The sequence below is a fragment of the Neofelis nebulosa genome, chromosome 5 (genome assembly GCF_028018385.1).
Source record: "Neofelis nebulosa isolate mNeoNeb1 chromosome 5, mNeoNeb1.pri, whole genome shotgun sequence".
NCBI lineage: Eukaryota > Metazoa > Chordata > Mammalia > Carnivora > Felidae > Neofelis > Neofelis nebulosa.
In genome coordinates this window covers 96,634,790-96,651,999 of record NC_080786.1, presented here as the reverse complement: position 1 = coordinate 96,651,999, position 17,210 = coordinate 96,634,790, and the positions used below count along the sequence as shown (strand labels likewise).

General features: G+C 35.2%; 1 protein-coding gene across 1 annotated transcript in view; it reads left to right on the top strand.

Moving 5' to 3' along the window:
- LOC131513159 (small ubiquitin-related modifier 2-like) overlaps positions 1 to 13,544 on the top strand; it is a 66,848-nt gene extending 53,304 nt beyond the window's left edge. The window contains exon 3 of the mRNA XM_058732527.1: positions 13,392 to 13,544. Within this exon, the coding sequence (XP_058588510.1) occupies positions 13,392 to 13,544 (153 nt within the window). The remainder of the gene's footprint in view (positions 1 to 13,391) is intronic.
- Positions 13,545 to 17,210: the final 3,666 nt, after the last annotated feature.

The window sequence follows — 17,210 nt, the reverse complement described above, 5'->3', positions numbered from 1 at the left end:
GCCTCTGCTCATTTTTCAGTATCACTCCATTTGAAAATACTAATCCTATTCGTCCTCACCTACTCTACAACTACCTGGATTATGTGGCAAAAGAAACTTTTGTTATTGTTCTGTTCTTACCAACATGAGCAATTGAAGTTGAGATTTGAAACAATCTTTGAAGTAACTTTAATGTAAAACCTGGTGAATAGCAATTGGCTTGCTGCCCCATCCTGCATAATCGTGCTCTGGATGGCTAGCCTCCTCCTCAGTTTCGTATCTTCCTAGAAGTGAGTCCATGACTCAGAAACAACTGTTAGGGAAGGCAACACACCCTGTCTCAATGAAGGACCTATTCTTAAGTTGCTAATGACATCTAAGAAATCTATTCATAAGCAAGTTTATACACACATTATGTTTTTTACTTACTTGATAAAAATATTTTCTTGAATATCTGACTTTGATGCCTAGACCCAAGCCATTTCTGATCCAATATTCATTGTCCTTGGGTTCCCAAGAAATCTCCTCTCTGGTATTACTGGAATTTCTGGAAGTGCGAAAACCTAATATTTTTCCTTTCATACCCAGCTACTGAAGATTTCTAGATTCTTCTTCTCTTCTCTCATTTCTTTTTTCTTCTCTCATCATGTAATAAGCTATCCATCAGCTACAGTCACCTGGCTCCATGAGTATTGGGGTTCATTTGAGCCTGTTGGTTCTGGAATCAGTCTAACTAAAAATGCCGACTCTACCATTTACCCTTAGACAACTAATCTCTCTGGCTCAATTTCTTCATGTGCTAAGGGGCACCATTACAGTTCTTAAGTCAAAGTTACTGTCAGGATTAAACACAGAAAGGCATAAAGTGGGTTTAGTAGTGAGTTTAGCACTAAATGAGGTTTCAGCAAATGTTTATTATTAATAAAATCCTCTATAATAGTCCTTCTACTCTCTAATTCTATGCTGACGTCCAATTCAGGGACCTGTATTCTTTTAATCTGTTTTCTAATATTCAGACTGATATTGCCTTACCTAAATTAGACACATGCAAGTGTTGTTTCTCCATTAACATTTAGCTATAGTGTTTACCATATATAAACAAACTGACAGCTTTGGTACCTACCAAAGATACCACATATTCAGACGTGTGAAAAGGAGGGTTGTTTGGGAAGGGTGAGCAGAGAGGGTGACAGGTGTTGAGAAATGAGGAATTTTCCATACTGGTGGTTTGTACTGACTACTCATCATTTAATTGTTCACCAATATATTTCATTTTGAGTCTATAAACCCAGTTTTTTGCTATGTCTATGTGACATGCCTCATCTTCAAGAACATAGTTTTTTTCCCCTTTTTTTACTATGCCATATTAACAAGTGATAGCCAAACAATTAATCACAGCTAGACTATGATGTTCTGAACAAGCTGTCAAAGAAGCTAAAAAACTAGACCAACTATGGCACGATCTGCTTGTTTTAAGTTATCTAACCATGGCCTGAATCTCTCCATTCAATTCTTTGTTAACTCTTACTTTCCTGGAATTTTGTTTTCCTGCTTTTATTGAAATAGGGGGTGGCAAAAGAAACAAAGTTATAACAAAAGTCAAGCACACTTACTTTCCAGAACTGTATTACAGATGCTTAAGAGACATGACAACTAGTTGCGTCCAAGAGCAGGAAGCAGGAGACAGACTACCATTGCCCATCAGACTCCTGATAAAAAATGTATAGGTACATTAATGAACGGTTTGGCTTAAGTATTTGAGGTGTCAGCATATCATATTTTCCATATTCTTTCCCTGGGAGAAAAAAAAAAAGCCTGCTCATCTCCATAAGGATCATGCATGACAACTTTTATTCTGAAAGGTAAATTCACAAGGAAAAAGTGTGACACTAGATGTGTGGAGAGACTTGGAAAGTGAGCAGTGTGTCAGCCCAAACTGTAACAAGTAGCTAATGAATAGTAGCCTTCAAATGAGTAAAACCAAAGTGACAAACGTAGATGATGACTGGGCTGAAATGCAATGGTAGTCAAGTCAGCAAAGAAAGAACAACCCTAATACTAGTTTATGGAGAATCCAGAAGAGGAGCCAACAGTGCTTTCTGCAGCTGGATTAAATGCTCTTTCTCCTTCCTCAAATTCTTCTCATAGTGAGAAGTTATCATGATCATAGGAGAGAGAGATATTGCCTGATCAAGGTCATCAAAAATGTTGTTTTAAACATCAGCCATTATCCACTCTAAGAGTGTCCATGGAGCAGCTTTTTTTTCAGAAAAGTGTGCTTCCTCTCAATACGGCTTATTTTACCCTACTCACTTTTGGAATATAATTTTTATTGACATGTCTTATTTTGGCTTTAACAAGAAACACACTCTAAGACAAAGATTAGATTTAAGGCAGTTTATTTGGAAAGAGCAGGGAACACTGGCAAAGAAGTGGTGAGGCAATATAGAGAAGGGAAGGAAATGAAAAAGATACCAGAGTGGGCTACTGAAGCTTAATCCTTCAGATAGATGGTGGGGAATGATTTAAAACAACAAGAAAACATGTGCCTTAAAAGGGTCACTCCTAACTAATAAGGGGATAGGGATATTCTTATCCCAACTATTGCTAGTCTTAAGTTGAAGCTGCTCAACTCAGCACTTGCATCGGCTTCCTCAAGTTCTAGGGTATAGAGTCCTAGGCACAGATGCAGGAATAGCCACCTGAATGCTAGTTGGAACACACCGAGAGGTTTAGCAGAGCACTGACAGCATATGGTATGGTGTTACTGGTTTGGATATTTTCTTTTGGTTTTTTTGACATCTGTAAAGTAAATATAACACACACACACACACACACACACACACACACACCTACACAAGATTATATTTCATATTTGTCATTGATTTCTCTTACCCCTTCAACTTACTTTTTCTACCAATTTTCCCTTTATCCCAATTTTTATACATCTTTTTTCTACGTGTATCTATTTATGTTAGGTTTCCCCTATCATTTTTAGAATGAGACAAGGTGTAGATCAACAAAACTGCTCAGTGATAATTCAACAATTATATATTAAGTACCTATTACCTGTCAGGCCCTATTGTTGGCACTACAGATAAACTGATTGGCAAAATATGCATGGCATCAAACTTTATTGAGGTTACAGTTTATTTGGAGTTTTCCCCAAAGAGACTATAGTAGACGACATAATTTACTAAAACATAATCTGTGAAAGATCTACATGATCTTCCCAATATCTAACAAAGAACACTAAAACTTTCATTTCCTCCTTCATATTTTCAACCAGTTGGTATATAGAATCATGTCCATATTTTAAACATGAACAATAAATCATTTATCCATAGCCCATCCAGACTCGCTATAGGAAGTACTAGCTAATCGTTCTTTACTTATAGCCTTTTAATACAGTTTTTCAATTCATTAAAATATATATATATATATTTTATATATCATATATCATATATATATATATATGAGAGTCTACTCTGTGTCAGGCATTCAGTTACACACTGGGGATGCAAAGATGAACAATACATGATCTGATCCTCAAGATGCTTACATACTACCAGGGAGAATGACAAGCAAAGAGACACCAATAATAAGAATAATGCGAGAGCTAGGATGTGTAATAAAATGGTCATGCCCTACGTTATTATTTACACAGCATCAGGTATTATTTCTGTAACCCCAAAATGTGGGGATACAATATTTTAAAAACCAGAAATATTTACTACCTAACTGTGGTTGAGCTAGGCTAGCTATGTCTGTGCTCAAAATGATATAGTCCTGTCAGAATAGTAATTGATAACTCCCTTTCAACATCTATCTGGCTGGTACACATATAACAACTTGTCCCACCCTGTTTGCACAATAATGAATTCAAAACTACCACAAGCCCTGCAGCCTTACAACAAATCATTCTCCCTAACAAGTTTCTGACATTGCACTTAGATGTACAAAGATTGGGTAAACCTGTCTATTATATATTCAGCCAAAACTACATTATAGTCTTCATTTAGAGAGTCTTACCTGGGGTCCAAGAAAGATAGTGTCAGGAACTCAAATCATAGCACAGCATTTTAATTAGAAAGAGATCTGTTCCACCAATGTTATTTCTGACTATCTAGGAAAGGATCAGATCCTCCCCATAAAAGTAGGGTTTTCTATGTTTCAAGAAGATAAATACATACTCTAAAACCATTGTATTTCAAAGTATGTATGGAGTCAGTTTTTAGACTTGTTTTAAGGAATTATTTGACTACTTATTGGGTATACACTTTGGGCAAAACACTTACCCTGGTTTTTCACATTTGTTTACTTCTGAGGTCTCTGTATAAAATTTAAGAGTTCTTAATATTTATACAGACCTGAAGCAGAATTGCTTATCTCCCTTCAAGATCTTAAAATAAGTATATAAATAATAGTTTTCAAACAACGGAGTGTGAATAACAAGGAGAAGTATATCAGAGTGATGTCAGCATCATGGCAGCATGTGTTGTTTTCTCTTTCTCTCCCTTTTGACTTACAACTAATGACACATCCCAAACCAGATAGATAGATGGATAGATAGATAGATAGATAGATAGATAGGACTAATTTTTAAAAAGCCTGTGCAGGGCATACCAGGATACCTTAGAGATCCATCCATCTGTGCACCTGAAAGAGGGTAGATGGGGCTGTAGAGGTGGTAGAGGAAGGGAAAGGGCAGTAGGGCTGGTGGCAGCAGAGTTGATGATCACAAAGAAAACACTGACAGGTCCATCAACAAGCCAGCATGAATTTTCTGGTAGAAGTGGAAAGTAAATGTGATGAGGGGAGATATGCCCAACCAAGTGTGCTGAAGCTGGAGGACCAGTTGCTCTCTGCCCTCTCAAAAGAGAGACCCCAAAGCCTGGCTGGGGGGGGGGGGGGGGGGGGGGGAGGGGCAGAGTAAGGGAAAGGGAAAGGAAGTAGGCAAAGATAACTATAGGAAAGTGTCTCCCTAGGAGGTATTGGGGACTGCCCATGGATCTCTGGAGTTCCTCACCCACTTGTGGATTTCCCCACAAGCCCATGGGCATATCTAGAACCCAAAGTCCAAACCACACACTGCCCCCCACTTTTTTTTAAACATATATGTACAAGGTCCCAGCCTTAGGGGTAGGTCAGGTCAGTTAAGGGAAACCAAAAACTTGTGCTATAGCACCACCTTCTGGAAGACAAAGGGAAGGCTCCTACTACCAACTTGTTGCATCAAAGTACACAAAGCATTGCCTAAATGAGAAAGGTCTTTGCTACTTCAAATGCAGAGGCACATCTCATCAAACACCATGAAAAATCATAGTAATATGGTATCATAAAAAAATGACAATTTTCCAGCAATTGAACCAAAAGATGTGGAAGAATGTGATCTGATAAAGATTTTAAAATAGCCATTATGAAGAAAACCAAAGAGCCACAAGAAAGCTCAGGCAATACAATAAATTCAGGAATAAAATTAATGAACAGAAAGAGTACTTTACCAAAAATTTTGAAATTCTAAAAAAGAAACAAACAAATTCTAGAGCTAAAGAACTCAATAAATGAGACGAAGAATGCGTTATAATGCATTGGGAATGGAGCAGATCATATGGAAGAGAGAATGAGCAAGCTCAGTGATAGAAATATATGAATGAATAAGGGGGAGGAAGAGAAAAACCTGAGATACTTAAAATGTGAAAAAACTCTGTGAAAACTGCCTGACTCCATTAGAAACGCCAACATAAGAATAGTGGATGTCCTAGAAAGAGAGGAGAAGGAGAAGGAAGAAGAAATCATATTTAAAGAAATAAGAGCTGAGAACTTCCCAAACCTGGGGAAGAAATTGCATTTAAAAGTCCACAAAGCAAATAAAACACCTTATTACTTCAATGCCAAATCACCTTCTCCAAGACACATGATCTTAAAGCTGTCAAATGTAACAATAAAAAAACTTGAAAAGCATCCGCGGGAGGGGGGGAAGACAGTAACCTGCTAAATTATTCCCTTTATGCTAATCAGCAGATTTCTTAGCAGAAAATCTACAGGCCAGGAGAGAATGGAATGACATATTCAAATTTTGAAAGATAAAAACTGCTAGCCAAAACACTCAATCCAGCAGTTATCTTTCAGATATAGAGGAGAAATAAGGGCTTTCCAAAACAAAATTTGAGAGGGTTCACCACATCTATACCTGGCATACAAAAAATGATGAAACAAATTCTTCAAGCTGAAATGAAAAGATGAGAGGACACAAAACTCCAACAAGTAGACGGAATACTTTAACTTTTTAAAGAATAATATAGTAAGCTCTTCACTATAGCATAAAGGTTACAGCTTAACCTTAGTAAAAATCACAGCATTAAAAGAGGTTATTTGTAATATCAAAAATGTAAAAGGGGAAGACAAAAAGAATGCAACCTTTACAGGAAAATGTAGATAAACTGATACTGTCAGAGAAAGGACTATTTTATCTATGAGATGTTTTATGTAAACCATAAAGCAACAATCTAGAACAGAGACACCAAGCAAAAACAAAAAAAACAAAAACAAAAATAGGAGACTGAGCAAATGCCATGGAAAATCACCAGCTTAGAAACAAAGATAGAGGTGCCAGGTGGCTCATTTGGCTAAGCCTCTGACTCTTGGCTTCAGCTTAGGTCATAATCTCACAGTTTGTAGGATCAAGCCCTGTGTCAGGATCTGTGCTGACAGTGTGGAGACTGCTTGGGATTCTCTCTCTCTCCCTCTCTTTCTGTACTTTCCCCACTTGCACTATCACTGTCTCTCTCTAAAATAAATAAATAAACTTAAAAAAAAAGGTAGAGAAAAACAGAAGTAAAAAGAAACAATGGAGAAACAAAATAACCAAAAGTCAAAAGATAAAATGGCAATAGTAAATCTTTATATGTCAGTAATCACCCTAAACGTAAATGATTTCAACTCACAATCAAGAGGCACAGAGGGGCTGGATGGATTTAAAAACAAAACAAAACACGACAGACACCTACATGTTGCTTATAAGACATACATAGGCTCAAAATTGAGTGGATGGAGGATGATACTCAAAGCAAAAGAAACCAAAAGGAAGTGGGTGTAGTACCCATACTTATATCATGTAAAACAGAAATAAAGCCAAAAAGGGTAACAGGGACAAAGAATATAATGATAAAGAGAAAAAATGTATCAGGAAGACTTAACACATAAATATATACACTCCCAAGTGAGCAGTTAACTACATTATGCAATTAATAATATATCTTAAGGGAGAAATAACAATACAATAATTGAAGGGTATTTCAGTACTCTACTATAAGCAATGGATAAATCATCCAGACAGAATCAACAAGGGAATGTCAGAACTGAACCACACTTTAGAATAAATGATTTTAACGGACATATACAGAATATTCCATCCAACAGCAATAAAATAGACATTCTTCTCAGGTACAATGGAACATTTTCTAGGATAGATACTATGATAGGCCACAAACATGTCATAGCAAATTTAAGATTGAAATCATATCACCTATCTTCTTTGACCACAATGCTATGAAACTAGAAATCAGTATAAGAGAGAAGTTCTACAAATGTGTTGAAATTAAACTGCACACTTCTAAATAACCATTGGGTCAAAACAAAACTCAAAAGGAAAATTTTTTAAAAATCTCAAAACAAATAAAAATGAAAACACAACTTACCAAATATTGTAGGATCCAGCAAAAGCAATACTGAGAGGAAATTTGATAGCCCTAAACCCTTACACTAAGAAATTAGAAATATCTCAAACCACCTAACTTTACACTTTAAGGAAATAGAAAAAGAAACCCAAGGGGCACCTGGGTGGTTCGGTCACCTGAGCATCCGACTTTGGCTCAGGTCATGATCTTGCTCGTGGGTTCGAGCCCTGTGTCAGGCTTTGTGCTGATGGCTCAGAGCCTGGAGCCTGCTTTGGATTTTGTCTCCCTCTCTTTCTGCCCTTCCCCTGCTCACACTCTGTCTCTCTCAAAAATGAATAAACATTTAAAAAATTAAAAAAAAAGAAAAGAACAACAAAGTTAGCAGAAGGAGGGAAATATAGATCCTTTACAGATATAAATGAAACAGAGACTAGAAAAATAATAAAAACGATCAATGAAACTAAGGGTTCATTTTGAAAATGATTAAATTCACAGAACTTTAGCTAGACTAAGAAACAAAAAGACAAATAAAAAAAGGAGACATTACAATTAGTACGACAGAAATACATAAAATTATGAGATTACTGTGAATAATTATACTTATTCCAGCAAATTACACAACCTAGAAGAAATGGATATATTTCTAGAAACACATAAGTTACCAAGACTGAATCAAGAAGAAATAGAAAATCCAAATAGACCAATAACAAGTCAATATAATGAATTAGTAATCAAAAAACTCTCAACACAGAAAACTCCAGGACTAGACATCTTCACTGGAGAATTTTCCAAATATTTATACAAGTAGCACCAATTTTCGTTAAACTCTTTCAAAATATCAAGGAGAAGAAAATACTTCCAAACTCATTCTATGAGGCTGGCATTACTTTGATACCAAAACCAGATAAGGATACCAGAAGAAAACCATAGACCAATATCATTAATTATTTGAATATTGACATGAAAATTCTCAGGGCACCTGGGTGACTCAGTTGGTTAAGTATCTACCTTGATTTCAGCTTAGGCCATGGTTTGTGAAATGGAGCCCCAAGCCAGGCTCTGCACTGACAGCATGGAGCCTGGTTGGGATTTTATCCCTCTCTCTCTGCCCTTCTCCTGCTTTCTCTCTCTCTCTCTCTCAAAATAAATAAATAAACATTAAAAAAATTCTCAACAAAATATTAGCAAACCAAATCCTAGAACAAATAAGACTACTCACCATGACTAAGTGGGATTTATATTAGGCATGCAAGCATGAATAAAAATATGCAAAGTTAATAAATATAATGCAATAATATAAAATATGCAAGTTAATAAATATAATGCACCCATCAATAAAATTAAAGATAAAAATTACATCTCAAAGGATGCAGTAAAGGTATTTGACAACATTCTTTTATGATGAAAACCCTTAACAGCGTAGATATAGAAGGAATATAACTCAACATAATAAAACCCATATATGACAGTTCTACAGTTAACATGACACTCAAAGAGGAGAAAACTGTTTCTCCTAAGAGCAGAAACAATGTAAAGATACCCACCCTTACCACTACTATTCAATATAGTATTGGACGTTTTAGCTAGAATAACAATAGGGCAAATCAGAAAGGAGGATGTAAAATTGTTACTTGTGTATGATATCTTATACATAGAAAATCCCAAGGAATTAGTAAAGCAAAAAAAAAAAAAAAAAAAAAAAAAAGAGTTGGGATTAATAACCATCTCAGTAATAACCATTTCCGTAATGGCAAGATACAAAACATGCAGACTATAGGATATCAACATACAGCAATCATTGCATTCCTTAACACTAGTGATGAAACATCTGAAAAAGAAATAAAATCATCCCATTAACAACAGCATCAAAAACAATAAAATAGTAAGAATCGATTTAGCCAAGGAAGTGAACAATCTATACAATGAAAATTATGAAACTTTGCTGAAAAAAAAAATTAAAGATGACACAAACAAATGGAAAGACAACCCATGTTCATGGGTTAGAAAAATTAATATTGTTAAAATGGCTGTACTATCCAAAATCATCTAAAGATTCAAAGCAGTCCCCATCAAAATGCCTAAGTTATTCACAGAAATAGAAGAAACAATATTAAAACTTGTGTGGAACCACAAAGGACCCCAAATAGCCAAAACAATAGAGAAAAATAAAAGAACAAAGCTGGAGGTAACAGACCTCCAGATTTCAGTCTATATTATGAAGCCATAGTAATAACAACAGTATGGTACTGGCACAAAAGCAGATGCATCAAACAATGGTAGAGAATAGAGATCCCAGAACTAAACCCCAGCATATACTGTCAACTAATACTTGATAAGGGAAACAAGAACTCACTGGGGAAAGGATTGTATCTTCACTGAATGGTTCGGGGACAACTGTAGGAACACATGTGGTACAACAAAATTGGATCGCTCTAACTCACACCAGTCACAAAAATTAACTCAAAATGGATCAAAAACTTAAACATAAGACCTGGAAGAAAATGTAGAGAAGAAGCTCATCAATTTTAGCCTTGGTGATAATTTGGGGGACATGATGGCAAAAGCACAAACAACAAAAGAAAAAAAAAATATTTAGGCCAGGTCAACTTCAAGAGCTTCTACACAGCAAAATAAACAATTGAAAAAATTAAAAGACAAACTACAGAATGGGCAAACAATTGAAAACATATTATCAGATATGGGGTTAACATCCAAAATATATAAATAACCCAGTCATTTCAGTAATAACAAGAAAAAATAATCTAGTGAAAATAAATTGGCAAAAGAACTAAATAAACATTTCTCCAAGGAGGACATTAAAATGGCCAACCATGAAAAGATGCTGAATATCACTAATCATCAGGGAGGTGTAAATCCAAATCATAATGAGATATCACTAGATAACTCTTAGAATGGCTATCATCAAGAAGTCAAGAGACAACAGGTGCTGGTGAGGATGTGGTGAAGAGGAAACTTGGTATATTGTTGATAGGAATGGTCCAACCAATATGGCATTTCCTCAAAAAATTAAATCTTATAATCCAGCAATTACACTTCTGGCTATATACTCAAAGGAAATGAAAATAAAATTTACATGAGATATATGCACTCCCATGTTTATCACAGCATTATTCATAACAGTGAAGATATGGAACAAACCAAATACCCATTGGTGGATGAATGGATATAAACGATGTTGTACTTATATACAATGAAATATTATTCAGCCATGAAAAATGAAGCTATCCCCCCATTTGTGAAAATATGGATAAATCTTGAAACTATTATGCTAAGCAAGATAATTGAAAGAAAGACAAGTACACTATGACATCACTTATATGCAATATCTACAAAAAGTTAAACCTGCAAAAAACAATAAAATAGTGGTTACCAGGAGATGGGGTGGGGATGGGGGAGAAGAGTAATGGTGTTTAAGCGGACATACTTGCAATGAGTAGCAAATAAGCCATAGAGGTATAATGCACAGCAGAATAGACAATAAAATTGTGCCCTAATGTGTAAATATAATGACATTGCAATCATATTACATTACATAAATGTATCAAGTAAACGCTATACATCTTACACAATGTTACACATCAAATTTATTCAATAAAAAATGAGTGTGCATTTTTGTTTGTTTTCAGAGGGAGAGACTGAATTTTAGCTCTACCTATCAATTTGTGACTTTGACTAAGTTAAAAATCTCCTCTATGAGTACTAGACTAAATGGTTCCTAACAACTGTCTCAATTGTAATAAAATATTTTATTTTATGCTGCACTTCAATACACAGATACATAAATGAAGATTAAGTATGTTTGTGTAGAAGGGAGAGAGCAGATAGTTTTCCTCGTGTATAGTGGAGTGCAAACAAGTCCTAACTTAGAAAGTTGAAGGATGATTAGGAAGTGTTGGAAGCAGTACATCTCTCCGAAGGATCCAGTTAAGAATTTCAGTTTAACTCAAGGAAATAACCTTTTATAGGCCTAATAATTGAAGATTAAAAATAAGAAAACTATGTGCCACACTGCGAGGTAATTATACATAGTGTCTCATTTGATCCTCAGAATATTGAATTGGTCATCTCCAGTTTACATGTGATAAAATCAAGACTCAAAAAAGTTATAGGTAATTTACTCAATACTACCAACTAATGAACTGTAAAACAGATTTAACAATAGTACTCATGATCCCACTTGTTACAACTAAAACAAAACAAAACAGAAACTAGGTGATATACCTGAATAGTTATTTCTCCATAGAAGATATACAAAAGGCAAACACTTACATGAAAAGCTGCTAAACATCACTAGGCATTAGAGAAGTACAAATTAAAACACAGTGAGATATCACTTCATGCCTGGTAGAATGGCTGTCATCAAAAAGACAAGAGATAACAAATGCCAGCATGGATGTGAAGAGAAGGGAATCCTTGTGCACTGTTGCTGGGATTGTAAATTGATGCAGCTAGTACTGAAAAAAAGTATAAAGGATCCTTGAAAAATTAAAATAGAACTACTACATGATCCAGCAATTCTACTTCTGGGACTATATCCAAATAAATGAAAACACAAACTCAAAAAGATATCTGCACCTTCATGTTCATAGCAACAATATTTGTAAAAGCCTAGACATGGAAACAAGCTGTGTCCATCAATGAATGAATGGATAAAGAAGTTGTGGTATATGTATACAACAAGATACTATTCAGCCATAAAAATAAAAATGAGGAATTCCTATTTACAACAACATGGATTCACCTTGAAGGCATTATGCTAGATGAAATAAGTCAGTGAAAGACAAATACTGTATGTTCTCACTTATATGTGAAATGTGAAGGCAAACAAAATGAGAGACTTCTGGTTAAGATGGCAGAGGACCCTAAGCTCACCTCATCCCAAGGATACAACTAGATAACACTCTCATCAGTGTAAATAACACAGAAAATGATGTAAATGCTGGGAAAAAAAAAACAGAACTTCATAACTAAATGTAGAGATGAGACCATATTGAAGTGGGCAGGAAGTGAGGTTATGCCAGGGGGAGATAAACTCCAGGGATCTGCTTCCAGAGTGAAGGAGTCACTTTTGTGTAAATGGGTGAGAAACACACTATCACACCAGGAAGCTTGTTGGGGGAAGACAAATTTTACAGCATTTGGGTTTGAAAGTCAGAGTGGTCAAATTTTATGAGTTCTTAACAGCCAGCAGGACTAAAAGCCTGGAATGTTAAAAATCAGTGGGCTAGCTCTGGGACAGCTGGGAGAGCCATGGGAAGTCTAGTACCTGCTCTTAAAGACATGCACAACAAACAACCCAAGGAGATACAGCATAAAAAAGGCAGTGTGAAAAAATGCCTGCTGCAGACAGGAGAGAGAGTGGTTTGCTAATCTCAGAGTTCACTGAGGGACTTCTCCAGGAACAAAGGAGCTTACTGGTACCATTTCCCTTCCCTGACCCCTAGCATAAACACAAGCTCAGCTTCAGGGATTAGTTGCCACTGGCATTCACTACCTAACTGTCTTATACCACACCCCATCCCATAAAGCAGGACTTGCCTCATTCTTGGCACTGAAGGTCCCCTCCCCCAGAAGGCCTGTACAAATGTTACCAACATTGTGACTCCTGACTGTACACTTTGTGGGACCTTGGTCCCGGTAGCATCTGGTCACTTCCCATGAAGGATACATACACCTTGTTAAAAGTGCATAAACCACCCACATGGTTTGCAGGTGGCCCTGGCCAGCCTTGCCTCTGCAGTGGCTGTGAATCCCCTGTGGAAGAATACCGGCATCGCCTTGTTAAAAGTGCATACCCTGCCCATGCACACTACTCTCAAGAGCAACAACATATCTGACTTTCATACCACACAGAAACAGATATAGAGAGTTAAGCAAAGTGAGGAGACAGAGGAATATGTCCCACATCAATAGGACAAAATCACAACAAGAGACCTAAGCAAAATGCAGACAAGAAGTATTCCTGATAGAAAATTTAAAGTAATGATCATAAAGGACTTCACTGGATTTGGGAATAGAGGACATCAGTGGGGTGATTAACAGAGAATGAAAAATAACCATTCACAGAAAAATAAAACAACTGAAATAAAAAATACACTAGATTGAATTAAATAGAATGAATCAGTGACCTGGAGGACAGGGTAATAGAAAGTAACCAAGCTGAGCAAGTAAGAGGGGAAAAAAAAAAAAAAAAAAAAAAAAATATATATATATATATATATATATATATATATATATATATATATATATATATATGTAAAATGGGAATAGACCTAGGGAACACAATGACTCCATCAAACATAAATAACATTTGCATTTTAGGAACCCAAGAATGAGAGAGAGAAAAAGGGGCAGAAAATATATTTGAAGAAATAATAGCCAAAATATTCCCAAACTTGAGGAAGGAAATGGAAATATCAAGGCGATATACAGATCCCTCAACAAAATCAACCCGAGGAAGTCTGTACCAAGACACATAATAATGAAAATGTTAAAAAACAGTGATAAAGAAGAATTTTAACAGCAGCAACACAAAAGAAAACAATGATTTACAAGGGGAACTCCATAAGACTATTAGATTTTTGTATAGAAACTTGGCAGGCTACAAAGGAAGGGGCACAATATATTCAAGGTGCTGAAAGGGAAAAAAAAAGAAGCTAAGAATATACTGTTAATGAAGGCTATCATTCAGAATAGAAGGAGAGAGAAAGAGTTTCAAAGACAAACAAAAGTTAAAGGAGTTCATGACCACTAAACCAGCCCTACAATAAAAGGATGAAGTGCACTTTTTTGAGGGGAAAGGAAAGACAATAAATTAAAGTAAGAAAAGTAAAAAGCACAAAAATCAGTAAAAATAAGTATATCTGTAAAAATCAGTCAAGGGACTCATGAAATAAAAGGAAGCAAAGTATGGCACCATTTACCTAAAATGTGAGAAGAGGAACAAAGGATGGGTACAAACATAAGCAATCATCAACCTAAGTTAAACTGTTACGTGCAGAAGATGCTATATACAAATCTAATGGTAACCATAAATCAGAAACCAGTAATAGAGATGCAAAAACCAAACAGAAAGGAATCCAAGTGTATCATTAAAGAAACCCAATGTACAGTGAGAGAAGAGAACAAAGTAAGAAAGGAACAAAGAAGATCCACAAAAAAAAAAAACATAAATCAAATAACAAAATGGTAATAAATATATACTTATCAAAAATTACTTTGAATGTAAATGGACTAAATGCTCCAATCAAAAAACAAGACTCATCTATGCTGCCTGCACTAGATACACTTCAGACCTAAAGACACTTGCAGATTGAAAGAGAAGGGCTGAAGAGATACTTATCATGCAAATGGATGCAAAAAGAAAGCCAGGGTAGCAATGCTTATATCAAACAAAATTGACATTAAAACCAAGACTGGAAAAAGAGTCAAAGAAGAAAACTATATACTCACTTAGGGAACAATTCAACAAGAAGACATAACAACTGTAAATATCTATGTACCCAACATGGAACACCAAAATATATAAAACAATTAACAAACATAAAGGAAGTAATTTATAGTAATATAATAATAGTAGCTGACTTTATTACCTCACTTGTATCAATGGACAGATCATCTAAACAGAAAATCAACAAGGAAAAGGTGATTTTGAGTAACACACTGGACCAGATGGATTTAGTAGATATATTCATAACATTCCATCCTAAAACGATAGAATATACATTCTTTCCAACTGTACCTAAACATTCCCCAGAAGAGACCTCATATTACATCACAAAACAAGTCTCAACAATTTCAAAAGGATCAAGATCATACCATGCATCTTTTCTGACAGCAATGTAATAAAACTAGAAATCAATCATAAGAGAAAAAAAATCTGGAAAGAAGACAAATAAATGGAAGTTAACATACTACTAAACAATGAGTGAGTCCACCAAGAAATTAAAGAGTAAATAAAAAAAAAATACCTGGCTATAAATGAAAATGAAAATATGAAGTTCCAAAATGTTTGGGATATAGCAGAAGCAGTTCTAAAAGGTAAGTTTATGACAATAATGGCCTACTTGAATAAGCAAGACTTATCTCAAATAAACAACAGAACCTTACACTTAAAGAAACTACAAAAAGAACAAACAAAATTAAAATCCAGCAGAAGGAATGGAATAATAAAGACTGGAGCAGAAATAAATGAGATAGAAATTAAAAACAAACAGAAACTCCAAACAAATGCAAACACACACCCTCCCCACCCACAACTCCCCCCCACACATAAACAGATCAGTGAAACAAATATCTCGTTCTTCCAAAACATGAACAAAACTGATAAACCTCTGGCCTGACTCTTAAAAAAAGCTCAAGTAAACAAAATGAGAAACAAAATAACATTCACAGAAATGCAAACGATTATGAGAATATTATGAAAAATTATATGCCAACAAACTGGACAACCTAGAAGAAATGGGTAAATTCTTAGGAACATCTAAGCTACCAAAAATGAAATAGGAAAATATTGAAAAATTGAACACACTGATTACCAGCAATGAAATTGAATTAGCAATTAAAAACTCCTAACCAAAAAAAAAAAAAAAAATCGAGGACCAAATGGTTTCACAGGTGTTTTCTAGCAAACGTTTGAGGAATAGTTAATACCTAATTCTTCTCAAACTATTCCAAAGAATAGAAGAGGAAGGAAACTTCCAAATTCATTCTATGATGCTAGCATTACCCTGATTCCAAAACAAGACAAAGACAGAACAAAAAAAGAGAACTACAAGTCAATATTTGTGATGAACATAGATGCAAAAATCCTCAACAACATATTAGCTAACCAAATCCAATGATACATTAAAAGAATCATTCAATATGTTCAAGTGGGATTTATTTCAGGGATGCAAGTGTGGTTCAATATTCACAAATCAGTCAACGTGATACAACACATCAATAAGAGAAAGGATAAAAACCATATGATCATTTCAGTAGATGCAGGAAAAGCATTTGGCAAAGTACGGCTTCCATTCATGATAAAAACCCTCAACAATGTAGGTTGAGAAGGAGCATACCTCAACAAAATAAAGGGTTATATGAATAATAATAACCCATAATCTGTGGGTTATATGAAAAAAAACACATATAACATCATACTCAATGGTGAAAACCTGAGTTTTTCCTCTAAGGTCAGGAACAAGACAAAGATGTCCACTCTCATCACTTTTATTAAACATAGTACGGTAAGTCTGAGTCACAGAAATCAGAGAAGAAAGAGAAATAAAAGGCATTCAAATTGGTAAGGAAGAAGAAAATTTTTCACTGTTTGCAGATAACAAGATACCATTATAGAAAACCCTAAAGACAACCAACAAACTATTAGAACTGATAAATTATTTCAGCAATATCACAAGATACAAAGTCAATGTACAGAAATCCATTGCATTTCACTATATTAATAAGGAGCTAGCAGAAAGAGAAATTAAGAAAAACAATCCCATTTACAATTGCACCAAAAATAATAAAAATTCTAAAAGTAAACTG